Source organism: Grampus griseus (genome assembly GCF_964374135.1).
Source record: "Grampus griseus genome assembly, chromosome: 3".
NCBI classification, from domain to species: domain Eukaryota; kingdom Metazoa; phylum Chordata; class Mammalia; order Artiodactyla; family Delphinidae; genus Grampus; species Grampus griseus.
This window is the reverse complement of record NC_139019.1, coordinates 162,117,286-162,137,402: the sequence shown is the minus strand read 5'-3', so window position 1 is coordinate 162,137,402 and position 20,117 is coordinate 162,117,286. Positions and strand designations below refer to the sequence as shown.

Genomic DNA, 20,117 nt, shown 5'->3' with positions numbered 1-20,117 from the left:
AGCCTGTGAGCCACAACTACTGAGCCTGCGTGCCACAACTACTGAAGCCTGTGCGCCTAGAGCCCGTGTTCCGCAACAAGACAAGCCACCGCAATGAGAAGTCTGTGCACTGCAACAAAGAGTCGCCCCCGCTTGCTGCAACTAGAGAAAGCCCGTGAGCAGCAACGAAGATCCAATGCAGCCAAAAATTAATTAATTAATTTTAAAAAAATAACTAGCATCTTAAAAAAAAAATGAGCTGAAGACCTGAATAGACATTTTTGCAAAGTCATATAAATGGCCAACAGGTACATGAAAAGGTGTTCAACATCTAATTATCAACGAAATGCATAAAATGCATAAAAAAACCATAATGAGTTATAACCTCACCCCTAGAATGGCTATTACCAAAAAGACAAGAGAGGGGCTTCCCTGCTGGCGCAGTGGTTGAGCGTCCGCCTGCCGATAGGGGACGCGGGTTCGTGCCCCGGTCCGGGAAGATCCCACATGCCGTGGAGCGGCTGGGCCCGTGAGCCATGGCCGCTGAGCCTGCACGTCCGGAGCCTGTGCTCCGCAACGGGAGAGGCCACAACAGTGAGAGGCCCGCGTACCGGAAAAAAAAAAAAAAAAAGACAAGAGATATCAAAGGCTGGTGAGGATGTGGAGAAGATTGTGCACTATTGGTGGGAATGTAAACTGGTGCAGCCACTATGGAAAACAGCATGGAGTTTCCTCAAAGAATTAAAAATAGAGCTACCATATGATCCAGCAATCATACTTCTGGGTATACATCCAAAGCAAAAGAAATCACTATCTCTAAGGAAATGAAATCAGTATCTCATAGAGATATCTGCACTCCCATGTGCATTGCAGCATTATTCACAATAGGCAAGACATGGAAACAACCAGTGTTCATTGACCAATATATGGATAAAGAAAATGTGAGATATATACATATTATAAATATATCTGTATATATTTATAAAACATATATATTACAAATACATATATCAGTAAAATGTGATATATACATACACATTACTCAGCCATAAAAAAAGAAGGAAATCCTGCCATTTGAGAAAACATGGATGGACCTTGAGGGTATTATGGTAAGTGAAAGAGTCAGACAGAGAAAGACAAATACTGCATGATCACATGATTTATATGTGGAACCTAAAAACATGGAACTCATAGAGAGTAGAATGGTGGTTGCCAGGACTGAGGGGTGGGGGAAATGGAGAGATGTTGGCCAAAGGGTACAAACTTCCAGATACAAGATGAATATGTTCTGGGGATGTAACATACAGCATGGTGACTATAGTTAACAATACTGTACTGTATACTTGAAAGTTGCTAAGAGAGTAGATCTTAAATGTTCTCACCACATACACACACACACAGGTAACTATGTGAGGTGATGGAGGTGTTAACTAACTTATTGTGGTAATCATTTTGCAATATATATGTGTATTAAATCATGTTGCACACCTTAAACTTACACAATGTTGTATGTCTATTATGTCTCAATAAAGCTAGAACACTTGAAAGAAAGGAAGAAAAAAAGAAATGTATGTCACCATGTTGCCATTTTAAAAACCTGTACATGGGCGTGTACACAACTTTATTCATAATTGGCAAAACTTGGAAGCAACCAAGATGTCCTTGAGTAGGGAAATGGATAAACTGCGGTACCTCTGGATAATGGAATATTATTCAGTGCTAAGAAGAAATGAGCTATCAAGCCATGAAAAGACATTGAGGAACCTTAAATGCAGCACTAAGTGAAGAAGTCAGCCTGAAAAGGCTACATATTGCATGATTCCAACTATATGATATTCTGGAAAAGAAAACACTATGGAGACAGTTGTGACAAAAACTCATACAGCAAAACAATGACTCATTTTTTGAAATAAGACTGCTTTGGAATTCAACATGTCACCAGGAAGGGGCAAATTAAATGGGACATTCTGTTTCCTTCCTAAACATGTAACTATTTGGAATCCAACTGTGATTTCACAACTTTATGCTTTAAAACCATTCTCCCTGAGCAAGGGAGCCTTAACTTATGATGATAAGTTAACATTGGAATGTGCTTCGGGAATGTTCAAAAATGAAAACATCTTGGACACCGATAGCAGCATATAAATTTATAGATGCAAAGACCTGATTGACAAATAGTTGGTCTACAAAACAAACCTGTTTTGGAGAGCTAGATACGAATCCCTACAAGTCAAAAAGCTTGTTGTTGCTAGTTAGTAAAATCCATGCTGAAAGGCTTTAGTTGGGAGGCTATTTACCTTGATGTCTTCACATTGGAATGACACCAATAATCAGAGTAGGGAGTTCCCTGGCAGTCCAGTGGTTAGGACTCCATGCCTGAGTTCAGTTCCTGGTCCGGGAACTAAGATCCCTCAAGCCGCAGGATGCGGTCAATAAATAAATAAATTTTTTTTGAAAAAAGAGAATCAGAGTAATTGTGGGCCCGCTAAGAGCAGGGAATCAAGTCAACGTGATGTCATCTTTGTGTTAGTTTTATCACCACATAAAAGAGAAAGATGTTCTAAAGGTTGCAGTCCATTCAAAGAAGTATTTTTGGAAAAGAAAACAAAGTAAAAATATCCTACTGTGTAAAATGGGACAGAAAGAAATGCCACGTTATTTTTATTAAATATAGAATATTATCTAAGTCCTGTTGCATTTATGTTCTCCTTTTGCAGTCTTACATGTATATACCTCAAGAATCTTAAGAATATGCAACAATATAACCTACAAATTTAAGGTCCAGTAAAGAGTTTAAAAAGTAGTTCAAATATTACTGTATCAGAGGACAGAAACATTATAAACACATCATACACATTTTTCTCAAACATATTGTTGGATGTGTTTTCTATTAGTAGTACTACTAAGTACTGAAATACTAATTGCCACTGTTAATTAGTCCTATTGTGGTTTTGTTGAAACAATGGCATTTATGTAACAGGAAAGTAAATAATAAACAATAAGTAAACACCAATTTTTCATATTCTTACGTTAAAGTAGTAACTTTGTGGGTGTGTAATTATTATCTATTACATGACGCCTCCTGTCAGGTGTGGCTGTGTCCTGTCTAGACTCTCGAAGCCCAACAGCCCCGAGCCCTACCCAGGCCCGGAGGTAGGGATACCTCATCCCACCTTCACCCAACCCGCACGCGCACAAGGCCCGCCCTCATGATAAATCCCACCCCCTGAACACTGGTGCTTATTTATCCCCACCTCCGCAGTGTCCAGGCTCCGCCCCTCGTGGCCCAGACAGTGCAGTCTCCGAGGAGGCCTGGCCTCTTCCGATGTAGGTTGTCATGGTGGCGCCCAACCCGCCTTGCCTCCTCTTTTCCGGTCTCAGTCCGGCGTGGCAAAGCAAGCAGGCTGCCTTAGCCCTTTCAAGGCCTCTGTGTCATGGCGACGCCCCGACTCTCCTTCCGGCCACAGCCTATCATGGCGGTGCCCTGAGTAGCCACTTCCGGACCCAGACCCCTACATTGCCCTGGCTTTTCTCACTCCTGGCTGCCATGGCGGCGCCCAAGGTTTACCGGAAGTACAACATCGGAAGTGAGCCGTAGCCTCTGCCCTGAAGCGAGAGCGGCGCTGGGAAAGATGGCGGCGGCGGCGGCGGTGGGCAATGCGGTTCCTTGCGGGGCTCGGCCTTGCGGGGCCCAGCCCGCCGGGCAGCCCAAGCCCAGGCCGCTGCCGCGCACACTCCTTGCCGCCGGGACGGCGCTCATAGAGAGCGGCGACGAGCTGGTAGCGGCCGTGTGGCCGTACCGGCGGCTGGCGCTGCTGCGGCGCCTCACGGTGCTGCCGTTCGTGGGGCTGCTCTACCCAGCCTGGCTGGGTGCCGCGGCTGCCGGCTGCTGGGGCTGGGGCAGCAGCTGGACGCAGATCCCCGAGGCCGCGCTGCTTGTGCTCGCCACCATCTGCCTCGCGCACGCGCTCACCGTCCTCTCGGGGCATTGGTCCGTGCACGCGCACTGCGCGCTCACCTGCACCCCGGTAAGTGTGCGCACCCGAGACCGACCCTCGGCATGGTCCGGCCTCACCGCGGATCCCAGTTACTGAGTTTATGTCCGTCCCCATCCCAGCCGGGGCCTCCGCATCTGCTGGAGCCGGGTCCCTAGAGGCGCCCTCCACCCTTTTGCGCTAGCTAAATTCTGGCCCCGCTTCTGACTTGGCTGTGTAACCCTGGCGTAGGTTACTTCCCTTCTTTGGAATTCCCCTCTGGTGTCGTCATTTAGATTCGATAAGGTAATAACTGTAAAAAGCTTAGCGCAGGGACCGGCATATGTCACCATTTACTAGCTCCCATACTAGCGAGTACTCGGTTGTTTCTCCTGGAAACGGCCCTACCTTCTTTGTTGTCTGTCTCCTACCTTGTTGTTCGTAGTGTGAGGTTAGACCTGTGGGATGGGTTTCCCTGTCTGTGGAGCTTGCTTTGAGAACTGAGCATCAGTCCTGATGGCCAGTGCTCAGAGCCACCCATGTCCACCCCATGACGACCAAAATGAGCTTGAAATGCAGTTAATTGCAGTGTTTAAGAGGAGCAGTGGGTGTTTGTGAGCAAGTGACTTAGCTGCTCGGAGTCTCTTTATGTCTGTCTGCAAGGGTGATGGTAAAGAGGTAATGATGAGGTGATGGTAATGATGCCCTCAGAATACAACAGCGAGGTAGTGCATGTGGTCCTTAGTCGTGAGATCTGGATGAATGAGAGCTGCCCTGGGTTAGCAGTTGATATCAGTGACTATGCCACTGCCCTCTGGGCTGGCCTCAGATGACACCAGCAGGTTATGGAGCCATGGGCACTGAGGTCAGCCTCCCCTCTGATCCCACACAGGTTTGTTAAAAGAAGAGAAAAAAGGAACAGCACCCAGGGCTGCAGAAAGAGAAAGAGAAACCACATCACCACCCTCCCTCACCCCTCTTTGACTCTAAGTGTGGACTGAATTCTCTTTCTCTTTTGAGAAAGTGAAATCTCTCTTATCCCAGGGGAGAGACTCAAACTTCTCAAAATTCTGGGGTTGGTGGCTTCAAGTCAGTACAATGAAGGACCCCAGTGAGGGACAAAAGAATGGAGGGAAGTTGGGGGGTAACACCCCCAAACTTCCAGCTGCCTATTGGCCTGCAGCTGAAAAGTGTGACTATTAACTTTCTCTCCAGGGATGGAGAAGAAAGAAGAACTAAGCAGCTGTGGGGTTAGGACAGGCAGATCTGGGTTTGCATCAGAGATCTCAGACAGGGGTGCTTCTCTCTGGGTTTCAGCTTCCCCTTGTGTAAAGTGAGAACTGTAACACCTACCTCAGGGTGCCGTTGTAAGAAGAAACAGATGAACTCTGCAAAGCACCCGGCGTGTGGCTGGCCGCATGTAGTGCTTTGCACTTTTCTACAGCGTTTCCTGAGTTCATAGTTTTGTCTTTTGTTGTTATTTTTGCCTGCTTTGGGGCCTGTGAACTTCTGGAGAGGCAGGGCCTTGTTTCTCAGGGTCACTGCCATGTCCCCCAACACCCCCCCCCAAAAAAAAACCCAAAAAACATGGCAACACAGGTTCTGGTGGAGCAGACGTGGGATGGATGCAGCTCACAGGATTCAGGGAGTGCCAGTGCAGTTCCATTCAGTGCCTCCGTGTCTTAGGTGCTGCAGAAAGAACAAAACAGACAAAACACATTGTTTTCATGGTGTTAGTGGGGGAGATAGAACTCAGCAGTCGATGCTAAAGAGAGAAAACCAGGATAAGGATTTTGTGAGGGATCTTTGGATGGAGTATCCAGGGGCAGCATCCTGAGAAGGTGACATTTGAGCGCAGGCCTGAAGCCAGCTGTGTGACCACGCATTCCAGGCAGAGAAAACAGCACGTGCCCTTAGCTGAGGCAAGGATGAGCCTCATCATCCCTTGTCACTCGAGGACACAGCGAGAATAGTAAGGGGGACGGGGGGCGGAGGGGGAGCAGCGGGGCAGGTGGGCTGTAACAGGCCTTGGCTCACGTGGACTGAGAGGGTACCTCACGCCGGGCAGCATTCTTCCTGTTTGAGTTCACCTTCGTCAGCAGAGCTCTGTGCGCTGAGCGCTGTTCATGACCCTGGCTTTATAATATGGGCGGGACCAGAGGCCCAGTGAAGTGCTGTCCCTTGTCCCAGTGACAGACGGGGGAGTGGCCAGTCAGCACCCACAGCCCAGTGGCATGTTCCAGAGCATGTCCACAGAGCTGCGGCACCTGTGACCTCCCCAGTGGAAGCCGCGGAGCTGGGGCTTGAGAAGGGCTCAGCGGCAGCACTTTGCCTCTCACAGGAGTTCGACCCCAGCAAAGCAACCTTCGTGAAGGTGGTGCCGACTCCCAACAACGGCTCCACTGAGCTCGTAGCCCTGCACCGTGATGAGGTAGGGACCACCTGCTCCAGCATGGGTTTGGATGGGATCCCCAGGCCCTGACATTCCCAGATCAGGGGCCTCTGCCACAGACACACCTCCCACAGGGCGAAGATGGCCAGGAGGTGCTGTCCTTTGAATTCCAGAAGATCAAGTATTCCTACGATGCTCTGGAGAAGAAGCGTTTCCTCCCTGTGGCCTTTCCTGTGGGAAACCTGTTCTCATTCTACCAGAGCAACAGAGGGTTCCAGGAGGACTCGGAGATCCGTGCAGCCGAGAAGAAGTTTGGGAGCAACAGGTGAGTCCCAGCGTCCCAAGCATCGCCCCTGCTGAGACAGGACTGGGCCTCTGCCTGTGGTTACCAGCCCGGGTCTCTATCCCAGCTAGTGGCTCCTTCCCCACTTGTATATGCCCTGTGGTTTGGAGGAATCCACCTTTTCAACGAAACGTCCCAGGTGGACGTGGCGGGCACCCTCTGAGAAACGTGTTCTAGTCTAGTCTCCCTCAGACTTGCCTGCTGATAGGAACCCCTCCACAGCTTGGAGCCTGGCCCAGGACTGTTCATCCTTGTCTTGTGTTTGTAACTTGTGTTCTCTTCTTTATTTTAAATTTTTTTTATAAATGTATATTGTTGTCATTTTTCTTATACATATCCCAGTACTTTATGAGTGGTGATAAAAAAAGATGGTGGTGAGCAGGATAGCTCTTGTTTGTACCAGATGGAATGCAGATGCTCTGTCAGCACTTTCTCCTTTAACCTTCACCAAAACCACCAGTGTTGACGGGAGCTGGGAGGGGTCAGAGCTGGGCTTCAGAGCCCCCATCCTGGCCATGGTGATAATTGTTCTTGACTCAAAAACGCTCAGAATCTCTAGGAAATTATTTCTTGACATAGTTGCTTTTCAAAAAATTACAAATACGTTACTGCAACCAGCGATCTAGTAGGAAGGTTTATAGGAAACATTTACTGATCCTCCCCTACCCAAGCCAGGTCAACCATGGTGGCAGCCTGGGATGTCCACTTTCACACCGTCCTTGCTTACGCAAAGGTACCCTACACAGTCCAGGGTGGGGCTCAGTTTTTATTGCAATGCAGCCACTGTGCAGTTTCTTTTTCTCAAATCCCATGTCCTGGATATCACTCCAGTTCTGCAGGGCAAAACAAGGACAGCCATAAAGGACCTGGCTGGTCCCATGGCCAGACAGGGCCACCACACAGAGTGCTGTAGAGCACACTTTTTGGCCCTGCTTCTCAAATTCCAGGGCTTTTATTTAGGGAGTCTTTGGAACATCCCAGCTCAGGCGCCCCCTCTCCATAGTGGGGTGGGGCTCAGGCACTGTATTTCAGGCCCCAGGGGACTCCACAGCACCTAGCTGCCGGGCCTCCTCTGTGCAGCTTCAGGGCTCCCGTCCCACGGTCAGCCATTCCTCTCCCCCTGCCTTGTCACCCACCCAGATGATAGGTTCTCGTCTTGCACCAGCCCCGCTCAGGGGGGCGGCTGCCTGAAGAGCCCAGTGCTGATTCAGAAGCTTCATCTGGGCTCTGCAGAGCAGAGGGCTGGGGGCAGTCAGCGCACCTGCTTCAGTGCCACATGGTCAAGGAGAGCCGTAGTTGAGCATCCCAATGTCTGGAAGCTCACCATTGCCCCTAGTTGCCCAGGGAGCCCGTCCATGCCCGGAAGTGGAGGTGTTCAGGGGTGGGGCCCCTGGGGCTTCCCACCAGGAACAGGGCGTGGCATCTGGTCTCTTTCAGGGCCGAGATGGTGGTGCCTGACTTCTCAGAGCTGTTCAAGGAGAGAGCCACCGCGCCCTTCTTTGTGTTCCAGGTAAAGCAGCAGCTCTGGTTCTTCTCCCCACCCTGTTCCTTCGGGCTTTCACAGTCCGCCTCCAAACGTGAAAACCTCTCCCTGTCCTCGTGGTCAGAGCCTGTGGGCACAACGGCCCTCGTGTGCCATCCAGTCCTCCGGAGGCATTCTCCCTGCGTTCCCAGGAACAGACAGGCCCGTGTCCCATAGGTGTTCTGCGTGGGACTCTGGTGTCTGGACGAGTACTGGTACTACAGTGTCTTCACACTCTCCATGCTGGTGGCCTTCGAGGCCTCCCTGGTGCAGCAGCAGATGCGGAACATGTCAGAGATCCGGAAGATGGGCAACAAGCCCCACATGATCCAGGTATGGCCAGTAGCGTGACGGGTGGGTAGGAGGGTCCCTGTGGTCTTGGGGTGGACGAGGCATGGGCACATCCCCAGAGCTGACGGAACCCCACCCCCTCCCAGGTCTACCGGAGCCGAAAGTGGAGGCCCGTTGCCAGCAATGAGATTGTTCCTGGGGACATCGTCTCAATCGGTGAGGCCCAGTTCTGCTCCTTCCCGGTGGGAGCCCAGGCCTCAGGCTCTGTCCAACCCTCCTGCCCCTGCCCTGCAGGCCGCTCCCCACAGGAGAACCTGGTGCCATGCGACGTGCTGCTGTTGCGGGGCCGCTGCATCGTGGACGAGGCCATGCTCACTGGGGAGTCGGTGCCCCAGATGAAGGTGCTGGGTCAGGAGTGGAGGGAGGGGGGTCCTCGGGCGCGTCACTGTCCCATCCATTGAGGAGGACACAGGCCAGGGAAGGGCTGGTGGCTGGGCCAGGAGACTGGAGGAGGCATAGCATCTGGATGGAGACCCTGGGTTTCCTGGCAGGTCAGTGCCCTGGACTAAGGGGAGCCAGGTGGTGATGAGGAAAGGGAAGGAGATGAGAGGCCAGGAGCATCGGTGGGGTGTCAGGCACCCTGGGATCTCAGGCTGAGGTGGGATGACAGAAACCGGGAAGCTGTGAATCCGGGGTTACTCCCTGTACAGGGTTACAGGGAGTCTATGCTGCACACAAAGGTGGAAAGACAGGGTGGAGCCCCCGCCCCTGTGAGGTGCACCGGCTTGGATGGGGAGCCCTGTGAGGGTCAGGCAGGTTCCTCCCAGCCCCAGGGTCCGGCTCTCCAGCCTGGGGATGGAGAAGGAGGCCAAGGTAGGACTAGCCATTGACTTTCCTGTCGTCCCCAGGAACCCATCGAAGACCTCAGCCCCAACCGAGTACTGGACCTCCAGGCCGACTCCCGGCTCCACGTCATCTTCGGGGGCACCAAGGTGGTGCAGCACATCCCTCCCCAGAAAGCCACCACAGGCCTGAAGCGTAGGTGCCTCAGGGGTGTCTGGGGGTGTCCTAGCCCTGCCACCCCCAAACCCTCAAAGTCTGCTTGGCTCTGAGAGAGTCGGGATGAGCAGACATGAATGACGCTGGTCCTTTTTCTCCCCAGCGGTGGACAGTGGGTGTGTGGCCTACGTCCTGAGGACCGGATTCAACACATCCCAGGTGTGGCACCTTGCCCAGTTCTGAGGAGGGTGGTCCCTGGGGCGTATGGTGGACAGCTGAGATGGCAACTCTTTCAGACCCCAGAACATCCACCCCATAGGCTCACTCTGATACCAGGTACTGGGCTGGGGGCCAGAGTGCTGAGACAAGCCCCAGACTAGGCCTGCTTTCCCCGGCTGGGGTTCTGCCTCACAGACAGTAGACTGATTTTGGTCCCGCACACTTGGGAATCACAGTCTGGGCCATAAACTTTTCACTGAAGTGGCGTGAGGATTCCTTGGTAGAGACGATGGTCAGATCTTCCAGAAAATTCATCCCTCCGCCCCAATCTCAGCCACTTCCTTCCCTGACCCCGAGTCTTCAGTCACTGGTCTCCGTAACTCTGTAGCTGTTGGCTGAGTTGCAGCCACCCACATAGCTGTGCAGTTCCTGGAACAGCTGTGTTGTCAGCTGTGGCGCTCAGTCAGCCCAGGCAGGCACTCCCCAGCAGCAGAGAGAACCTGGCCCTGGTGCTTTTAGGCAGGAAAGGCCGCCACCCTCCCAGGGAAGATCTCTGTCCCTCCGTCCCTCTAGGGCAAGCTGCTGCGCACGATCCTCTTTGGGGTCAAGAGGGTGACAGCGAACAACCTGGAGACCTTCATCTTCATCCTCTTCCTCCTGGTCTTTGCCATTGCGGCAGCCGCCTACGTATGGATCGAAGGTAAGCACCGTGACCACTCCCCTCCGCCTCCCCCATCTGCTGGACCCCGCGCCCGTGGCCCCCAGGCTGTCAGGCCCTGTCTTCGCAGGTACCAAGGACCCCAGCCGGAACCGCTACAAGCTATTTCTGGAATGCACGCTGATCCTCACTTCTGTCGTGCCCCCCGAGCTGCCCATTGAGCTGTCTCTGGCCGTCAACACTTCCCTCATTGCTCTGGCCAAGCTCTGTGAGTCTCGGGGGCAGGGACAAGGTGCCGAGTGGGCTGGGGCCCGGCAGCACCCCTGACACTGGCTCCCACCACCCAGACATGTACTGCACGGAGCCCTTCCGGATCCCCTTCGCCGGCAAGGTGGAGGTGTGCTGCTTTGACAAGACAGGGACCTTGACCAGCGACAGCCTGGTGGTGCGCGGTGTGGCCGGGCTCCGGTGAGTGTGGGGAGTCTGGATCGTGAGGCGCCGAGCCGGGGGCGTTCTGGGAACTCAAGGGACAGACAGCTGCCCAGCCCAAGCCTTCGAAGTGAGGGCCTGTCACAGGCCCTACCACAGAGGTCCATTCTAGGGGGCCCCCAAGCATTCTTCAGTGTGAGTGACAGTGGCAGGGGGCTCAGCTTGGGCTCCAGGCAGCCACGTGACCTCTGGGGGCATTCATGAGACGCGTGCAGGTGTCGCAGGGACCAAGACAATACCCTGTGGCCCCCCACTGTGACCAGCAATTCCCAGGGGGTCCCTCTACCCAGTCACCTCCACCCTGGTAACCAGCTATTCTTCCTCCTTGCAGAGATGGGAAGGAGGTGACCCCTGTGTCCAACATCCCCATAGAAACACACCGGGCTCTGGCCTCATGCCATTCCCTCATGCAGCTGGATGACGGCACCCTTGTGGGTGACCCGCTTGAGAAAGCCATGCTGATGGCCGTAGACTGGACACTGACCAAAGGTGAGGGGCTGGAGCCTCGGCCATACCGCAGCTCTTACGTCCCCGGGCAGGCGGGGTGTGCCTCTCAGGCACCTGTGTGTTCAACTCAGGCAGGTGCGTGGGCACAGGCTCACTTCTGACCTGGGGCAGGGTCCTCCATACCCAGATCTCCCAGCTCGGACCCCTCCCAGAGCCAGGAGTTCCTGCAGGCCCCGGGTCTGGAGGTGGGGGGAGGAAGGGGATGGAGGGAGGAAGGGCACGGAGGGGGCAGGTGGGGGCTTGGCTGCCTCTTTGGAGCGAAGGCCCTCAGGACTCGTACTTATTTGTTTCCAGATGAGAAAGTATTCCCCCGAAGTATTAAAACTCAGGGGCTGAAAATTCACCAGCGCTTTCATTTTGCCAGTGCCCTAAAGCGAATGTCCGTGCTCGCCTCCTACGAGAAGCTTGGCTCCACCGATCTCTGCTACATCGCGGCTGTGAAGGGGGCCCCTGAAACCCTGCACTCCATGGTGAGCCAGGCCTGGCCCAGGGTGGGGAGGGGGGTGCGGGGCGGTTGGTGACATCCCCCTGCGTTCCCTGCAGTTCGCCCAGTGCCCACCTGACTACCACCACATCCACACGGAGATTTCCCGGGAAGGAGCCCGTGTCCTGGCGCTGGGGTATAAGGAGCTGGGGCACCTCACTCACCAGCAGGTAAGGGCCCAAGCCCCCCCACCTACCGGCCCCTTGTCCACATCACCTTCTGTCCCCTGTGACCCATTTCCCCTGTGAAATGGGCACAATTTCATCTTCCTCCTGCCTGGTCTCTACCTTTGGAGGCCCCAGGTGGCACTCAGTCCTCACTTCCTTCTCCTCCCCTGCATGCCCCATTCCCCACGGACCCCATCCCACCCCAGAACCCAGGGCTGCTCCCTAGAGAGCACACCCAGGTCTCACCTCCTATCCTCACATCCACGGGTTCTCTCACACCCCCTTGGGGAACACCCTGGGGCACCTTGGGTTCCCTATCTCCAGCCCAGCTCCACCCCTGCCTTGCCCAACCACCTGGTCACTGCATGGTCTTGAGGTATCCCCAGCCCTCGGTCACCCACCACATCCCATTGGCTGTAGGCTCTCCTCCCACCTCCAGTACCAATGCTGCTCCTTTACCAGCTTCCACCTTGGCCCTCATCCAAGTGGCTTTCATCTGCTTGCACCCAGTGGCCATGAGGTCCTTCCAGAATGTACACCAGGTCACACCTCTGTTCAGAGCCTCGTTCAAGGCCCGTTCCTGAGCCTAGTTACAGACCTTTCAGAGCCACCCGGCTCTGTGCCACCCCACGACCCTCTCTGCCCCATTCCCCTGGCTTCATCTCTCTTGTGGTACTCAGTGCTCTGATTTCTGTGACTTTCTTAATTACATGTCTTCTCCAGTAGAAGGCAAGCTCCGTGAAGGCAGAGATCTTTTAGTTTCTGATACGAGATAGAGCGTGAGCTCTTGCTCGGTGGTTATCAAAGGAGAGTCCCAACTTTCCTGTCCTAGAAGATGAAATACAGGGACTTTGTGTCACGCTGTTGTCCATGGTAGCGGGTAGAGGCACCATTGCGGGGCCAGGGCCACCCAGCCACTGCTGAGCCCCTCTACCACCAGGGCGCCTCTCACCCTCCCCACACCTCTCACCTTCTGACCCTCCAGTGTCCCTCCTGCAAGGATGGGGCCTTCTCTGACCTCTCCCCACCCAGCGTGTTGTCAGAGCTTGGGAAATGGGGGAGGGGGAGAGACAAGTCATGAGAGCACTGCTGTGTCCATCCACAGGCCCGGGAGCTCAAGCGGGAGGCCCTGGAGTGCAACCTGAAGTTCGTCGGCTTCATTGTGGTCTCCTGCCCACTCAAGGCTGACTCCAAGGCCGTGATCCGCGAGATCCAGAACGCCTCCCATCGGGTACAGCCACTGGACCCCTCCCCACCAGGCCCCATGGGTGGGCAGTCTTGGCTACTCCTTACAGAGAGGGAGACATGACAGTAGAGGACAGTTCCATCCTCAGTGGGGCATTCAGCGGTGGGTATCTGGGTCTTGGAAGCAAAGGTTCCATGGCGTTTGGTTGAGCTCCACCATGGCTTGGACACTCGTGCTATCCCTCATGCCTGAGGGTGCTCTGGGACTCAGTCTGTGCCCATCTTTCTCACATCACTTTCTCAGGCCCCCAGCATCACTGGGAGGTGAGGGCTATTCCCCCCACTCCGCCCCATCTTAGGAAAAAGCTGAGGCTGGGTTGGAGGATGTGGAGACAACACCCAGACAGGCTGTGTGTGTCCCAGTGGCTTTTCTCTGTCAGTCTTGGTGGTTTGTGTATTCTAGTTCAGGACTCAGTTTAGGGTGTGGGAGGCGAGCCTGGCAGTGTCAGAGGGTAGTGACGTGATTAGTCCTCACCTGGCCTCAGCAGTCAAGGCCCATCTTGCCGTCACCAGGCTCTAAGCCAGAAGGCTAGAGCTTGTGTCATACCACCCCCAGTCTCTTGCCTGGAGCATCTACCAAGCCAAGAGGGTCCACACCAAGGGCTGGCTCTTAGTTTGTGTTGCCAATAAAGGCTATGGGTGTTCTCAGAAAGACACACATACACGTATCATTCGCAGAAAACTCCACTAGCTGAGGCAGGTTGAGGCTCTTGGAAGCCCAGTCCCCATTAGGGGGCCAAGCGCTTCCTCTATGGCTGTCCTCAGAAGGGACTTGGCCCCCAGGTCTCCAGGCTGGAGTTCTGATGCCCTGAGCCCTGCTCCACTGAGCCTCCGCCCTCTCCCCAGGTGGTCATGATCACAGGTGACAACCCGCTCACTGCCTGCCACGTGGCTCAGGAGCTGCACTTCATTGAAAAGGCTCACACGCTGATCCTGCAGCCTCCCACGGAGAAAGGTGAGGCCCCATGTGGTCGTGGGCTGGGGGTACCTTGAGTCCAAGAACAGCTCCCGCCCGGTGGCTCACCTCTGTGCCAGGCCTGAGTGAGCACGCCCAGCGTCATCCAGTACCCGTGACACAGGCCTGCGGATCACAGCCCTGCCCTGTGCGCACGTTTGGGCTGTCTGGCCGGGGAGCTCCACCCGACCTGTGCGGCAGCGTGCAGGCGGTCACCGGCTCTGGGGCCAGCAACACCTTCCAATCTTAAGGCGGTTGGTTGTTGTCACACCAGCCCACGTTTCATAGCCTCCCACCCACCTTGGGCCTGGCTGGCTGCCTGTGCGTGGCGAGTGCTCCCCTCGAGCACCGGGACTGCTGGTGCTCGTGTGTGGTGTGGCCAGAACCTGGGGCCGAGGGCTTGGTTTGTATTCGTCAGACTCTTTGCCCCACATGGGAGGGCTTGCCATTCCCACACCACATAGGAGGAAGCCAACCAGGTCAGCTGTTGGGGCCCCTGCTCTGTAGACAAGGAGACAGAGAAGTGAATCCATCCACCTGGATCATTGGGAAACACTGTGACTAAGGATTTGAACTCAGATGTCCTGGTTCCAGAACTCATGGTCTCTGGCCTCTCCTGAGTAACCAAATTGGTTGCAAGTGGTGCCTGTGAATCAGAAAAATCAAGGGACGAATCCAGCCCCAGCACCTCTGGCTGGTGGCGTGGAGTCTGTCAGATGCCGTAGGACAGCACCCGGTGCAGGGCCTGGCTTGGGAGCAACATGCACCAGTGATGTCACTGGGCTGCAGGCCAGAGGAGGGTGCTGGTATGGCCCGGCCAAGAGGGCTTCCAGAACCTCCCAGCCCTTCTCTCCGTCTGTGCTGTTGAGCCCAGGTCTCTGTCCCAGTCCCAGGCACTGGGCTCTTCCAGAGCCTGGGGATCGTAGGCAGGTGGCCCAGAGGTGGCTGCCAAGACTGTTGAGGAGCAAGTGAAGCTGCTCTAACAGAACAGCCGCAACAGGAGCCAGGAGGAGCTTATTTTCCTTTCAAGCTCTGACAGCTCAGGGCCAGCCGTCCAGTGCTGAGAAGGCTGGTGGGCTGCCCTCAGCTGTCCTCGGTGCTCAGCACCCACACCTAGACCAACCAGCTAGAAAGGGGAAGTGGATAGCAAGCAGTGTCTGGCCTGAGGAAGTGATTCGGGGTGCCCTGGCCCTGGGAGAGCAGAGTTTCAGGCAGGCCCCCAGGGTTATGGGGAGGGGGGGGCGCGTATGAGGTCAGGCTGCCTGGGTTTGAATCTGGCCCATCACATGATCTCAGGCCAGTAGCTTAGGCCCTGGGTTTTCAGATCCTTTGTATCGGAGGTTTCTGTGCACAGTCTCTGTGGGGTGCCTAGTGTCTGGGGTACAGGTTGGTATGGACCTGGGGTGGGGGCCAAGAAGGTGCTCCAGAGAGGAGAGGCTAGGACGGCATACGTGGGGTCCAAGTGAGAGGGTCCACCTGAGCAGCTGAGCCCCATCCCTGACCCTGGCACTGGCCCTGCAGGTCGACCGTGTGAGTGGCATTCCATCAACGGCAGCATCGTGCTGCCCCTGGCCCAGGGCTCCCCGAAGGCACTGGCCCTGGATCACGCACTGTGCCTCACGGGCGATGGCCTGGCCCACCTGCAGGCCGAGGACCCCCAGCTGCTGCTTCGCCTCATCCCACACGTGCAAGTGTTCGCCCGAGTGGCCCCCAAACAGAAGGTGGGTACAGGGTGGTGGAGGGCAGGCGGGGCCCTGGGGAGGGCACGCAGCCCTCACTTGGTCCGTCTCTCCCCAAACAGGAGTTTGTCATCACCAGCCTGAAGGAGCTGGGCTACGTGACCCTCATGTGTGGGGATGGCACCAACGACGTGGGTGCCCTGAAGCACGCTGATGTGGGTGAGCCCCTGGGGTTGGGGGCTGTTCTGCCAACACCAGCTTACCATCAGGGACACGCCACTGAGCAAGTTCTGTGAGGAAGCAGTAGTGAAGGGACGGGGCAGGGACTGGTGGGATTGGGGATCTGAAGGGCTCCAAGGCCAGGAAGAGATACAAGTGTCTGAGGAAAAGTGTGGCGGAGACCACCAGGAACCTCTGGTGAGGGTCCAGGGCAGCTCCATGGGGCAGACATGACTTGGTTTTCTCAGGCCCCCGGGCACTGTATGGGCTCCAAGGGCCAAGGCCAGAGGCCAGGGAGAGTTTATAGCCTCGGATCTGTGTCAACAGAACATAGATGTCAAGTTGATGTCTAAAGACCAATTTAACCTAGTTTCAGTGCTTTTCAAATATTCATTTGGTTTATCAACCGCGATGTTTATGACACATCATTTACCTCGTTATGATTCTTGGCAATAAACTTCTTTGGAAATCAGTTAGTTTTGACCTACATAGCGTTATATACTTTATTTGGGTATTGTTTTTTTGTTGTCCTTAAGTAGTTTGTAGAAAGTAAGATAGATGCTCTCTTGAGGCGCTCTTGGGGTGAGTGGTCAGGTAAAATGGGGAGGTTTGGCCCCGGGATTAGCTGTGTTGAACAGACACTCCGTGCTCTGTCCCTCTGGCTTCTGACACACACTCCCACCAGGTGTGGCCCTCCTGGCCAATGCCCCTGAGCGGATCATCGAGCGGCGGCGACGGCCCCGGGACAGCCCCGTCCTGAGCAACAGTGGAGTTAGGGCCACCTCCAGGGCAGCCAAGCAGAGGTCGGGGCTCCCACCCTCTGAGGAGCAGCTGGCCTCCCAGCGGGTAAGTCTCAGAAGCGGGGCACCAGCACCCCCTTGTTGTCAGGTCTCACCCGTTGCTACCTACCTCATAGGACCGCCTGAGTCAGGTGCTTCGGGACCTCGAGGACGAGAGCATGCCCATCGTGAAGCTGGGGGATGCCAGCATCGCTGCGCCCTTCACCTCCAAACTCTCTTCCATCCAGTGCAGTGAGTCCTGCTGCCGTGATCCTCTCCTACCCCATCCCTAGGCCCATCCTGCCTGGCACCCACACCCACGCCTGCCTTCCCCCGCAGTTTGCCACGTGATCAAGCAGGGCCGCTGCACGCTGGTGACCACACTGCAGATGTTCAAGATCTTGGCGCTCAATGCCCTCATCCTGGCCTACAGCCAGAGTGTCCTATACTTGGAGGGTGTCAAGTTCAGTGACTTCCAGGCCACACTGCAGGGGCTGCTCCTGGCTGGCTGTTTCCTCTTCATCTCCCGCTCCAAGGTGGGCCAGGACCCTGAGCAAAGCAGGGGCTCCCATCCCAGCCCAAGGGTGCCCTCTGCTTCTCTAAGCCATGGTTCTTGCCCCAGAGGTGCCGGGAGGCTTCTCGGATTGATGGCTGGTGACGCTTGGGCCAGCCAGGGCAGGCTGTTAAAGGTGCCACCACATGTCTGTTTTATCCTCACAGCAGCCCTTGGGATGGGAACTCTCATCCCCAAGTTACAGATGGGGATCACGGGGCAGGGCGGGTGCCCACTGAGGCTCTTCAGAGTGCCGCTGCTCAGGCCCAGCACTGTCCACAGGCTGGGGTCTCAGGTGGGCCACACCATTGAGACAGATGGGTAAACGATTATCAAGAGCACTCCGTATGCAGTGCTGAGAAAAACACCAAGTAGGTCACACAGGCTGTGGGGAATGGCCTCAGGGTCGGTCAGGGAGGTCTGTGTAATGCTGACATTGAGGCCAACGCATAAAGAACAAGAGAACCAGCGAGGAACTAGGCACAAAGGCCGCAGATGGTCATGGGCTGATGCGAGAGGCCCTGGTGGCCAGAGGGGGTGGGAGGTGGTCTGGGTTGATCATACATGCCCCATGAGCAACAGGGAGGGCTTTAAGTTTATTCTAGAGCGGGGGCAGGGTGGATCTTAAGACCCCTATGGCTGGGCATTGAGCAAGGCGGGGGTGGCATCTGGACTGAGGGGATGGGGGGTGAACAGGGCTCTGGGGACTAGTGCTGACCTGTAAACCGCAGAATTTGGTGACTGCTTTCTGCACAGGCCTGCCAGGAAGCAGGGTAGGTGGGTGACCCCAGGGCGAGCCTGGGCCCTGACCCCCACTCTGCCCCTGCAGCCCCTCAAGACCCTCTCCCGAGAGCGGCCCCTGCCCAACATCTTCAACTTGTACACCATCCTCACTGTCATGCTCCAGTTCTGCGTGCACTTCATGAGTCTCGTCTACCTGTACAGCGAGGCCCAGGCCCGGAGCCCTGAGAAGTGAGTGCACTCCCAGCCTGGGGGTGGACAGGGTGCTCCCAGAGGAGGCAGCATCCCTCCGGTTGGGGGGGTGGCAGGAGAAACATGCAGACGTTGGCCTGGGGTGACCAGGGCCAGGCCAGCAGAGTCCACCAGGCAGAGTCCTGGTTCTGCGGGGAGCAGCAGGAATCATGAAGGGGCCCTGACCCCCATGTGTCCCTGAAGGCAGGAGCAATTTGTGGACCTGTACAAAGAATTTGAGCCAAGCCTAGTCAACAGCACAGTGTACATCATGGCCATGGCCATGCAGATGGCCACCTTCGCCATTAACTACAAGGTGAGGCCCAGCCCCTGCCCAAGCACACCCTGCCCACCCTCTGGGCTGCCACGACACACAGCTGCCCATCTGCCTATCCCCACAGGGCCCACCCTTCATGGAGAGCCTGCCTGAGAACCGGCCTCTGGTGTGGAGCCTAGCCGTGTCACTCCTGGCCATCGTGGGCCTGCTCCTTGGTTCCTCACCTGAGTTCAACAGCCAGTTTGGACTCGTGGACATCCCTGTGGAGGTGAGGGGCCCTGTAGACGCGGTCCCAGGACTTGGCCTGGACCTGTCTGCAGGCACCTGACTCACCAGCACTCCCTGTCCCACAGTTCAAGCTGGTCATCGCCCAGGTCCTACTCCTGGACTTCTGCTTGGCACTCCTGGTCGACCGCGTCCTGCAGTTCTTCCTGGGGACCCCAAAGTTGAAAGTGCCTTCCTGAGATGGCAGTGCTGGCACCTACTGCCCACTCTGCTGCTGCTGGGCAGGAGCCCCGCGAGGGCCCCAGGAGGGAACACTGCCCCCACGGTGAGGCTGACCTGGCCTTGCCCACCAAGACTGAGCTGGGACACCCCCACCCCACCCCCTACGGCTGTCTGAGGCCTGGCTGGCGGAACCAGCCCTGGGCCAGTGTCTTTGGTAAATAAAGCAGCATCAGTGATTTGAAGAAGCCTTGCCTCTGTCTCTGCACCGCAGAAGGGGTCGCTGGGGGCTGGGTGGTCCCCAAGGAAGGTCCTGGCACCCTCCTCATGGACTGTGTGAGGTTCTAACCTCCCTCTGCAACACATTCAGCACTGGGACAGGCCACGCTCGGAACCCAGAGAGCTCTGCATATTTCCTAGTTTTGCAAGTGCCCCCATGTTTCTGTGGTCTCGCAGCTTCACGTTTTGACACCTCAGGCACTGAAGGGAGTTTTGAGATCGATGCCATTCTTCCCGTTTCAATAATATGCAAAATACCAGCATGCCTTCCTCTCGTGGTGTCAGATATGAGGAAGTTCAATCCAAATCATTACGAATACTGACTCGGGTCACACTCGGGATTCTGCACCACACAGGTCATAGCCAGGGTCTGACCTGCAGCCTGGCTCTCATACTGTTACTGTCCTTCCTCTCAAAAGGTGCTCGCTCACTACAGCTCAGGAACTGTGCAATAGATAGGCATGAAAGCTAAGAGCCACAGTCAGAGATTTCTTGCCTTCTTGACAGCCAAAAACTAGAAAAAACTATTTCTTGTCAGAAATTACAGAGTGTGGGGTGTGGGTGCATTTTTATAACTTTGGCAAGCTGCATGTGATGACCTCAGGCCAGGGAACCCAGGCCCGGGCTTCTGGACGACTTCCCCCTCCCCACCGATGCTCAGTGAGGAGCTCTCTACCCTTTCCTGCCCTTG

General features: G+C 55.4%; 1 protein-coding gene across 1 annotated transcript; it reads left to right on the top strand.

The window, feature by feature from the left end:
* Nucleotides 1-3,596: 3,596 nt before the first annotated feature.
* Nucleotides 3,597-19,372, top strand: ATP13A1 (ATPase 13A1). Its single transcript, XM_082651231.1, has 26 exons — nt 3,597-4,007; nt 6,295-6,384; nt 6,480-6,670; nt 8,126-8,198; nt 8,388-8,543; nt 8,648-8,717; nt 8,796-8,902; nt 9,410-9,539; nt 9,664-9,719; nt 10,293-10,419; nt 10,508-10,645; nt 10,725-10,845; nt 11,198-11,355; nt 11,668-11,843; nt 11,917-12,027; nt 13,130-13,255; nt 14,116-14,224; nt 15,746-15,945; nt 16,026-16,122; nt 16,808-16,968; nt 17,039-17,153; nt 17,241-17,437; nt 18,284-18,426; nt 18,631-18,742; nt 18,828-18,971; nt 19,057-19,372. Exons 1-26 carry the CDS (start codon nt 3,612-3,614, stop codon nt 19,165-19,167), a joined length of 3,615 nt encoding a protein of 1,204 aa, XP_082507357.1. The 5' UTR covers nt 3,597-3,611; the 3' UTR covers nt 19,168-19,372.
* Nucleotides 19,373-20,117: the final 745 nt, after the last annotated feature.

Coding starts and splice junctions, on each gene's coding strand:
- ATP13A1 (XM_082651231.1), top strand. CDS start 3,612: ATGGCGGCGGCGGCGGCGGTGGGCAATGCGGTTCCTTGCGGGGCTCGG. Junction 8,199..8,387: donor CGCCCTTCTTTGTGTTCCAG/GTAAAGCAGCAG, acceptor CGTGTCCCATAG/GTGTTCTGCGTGGGACTCTG. Junction 8,903..9,409: donor AGTCGGTGCCCCAGATGAAG/GTGCTGGGTCAG, acceptor TGTCGTCCCCAG/GAACCCATCGAAGACCTCAG.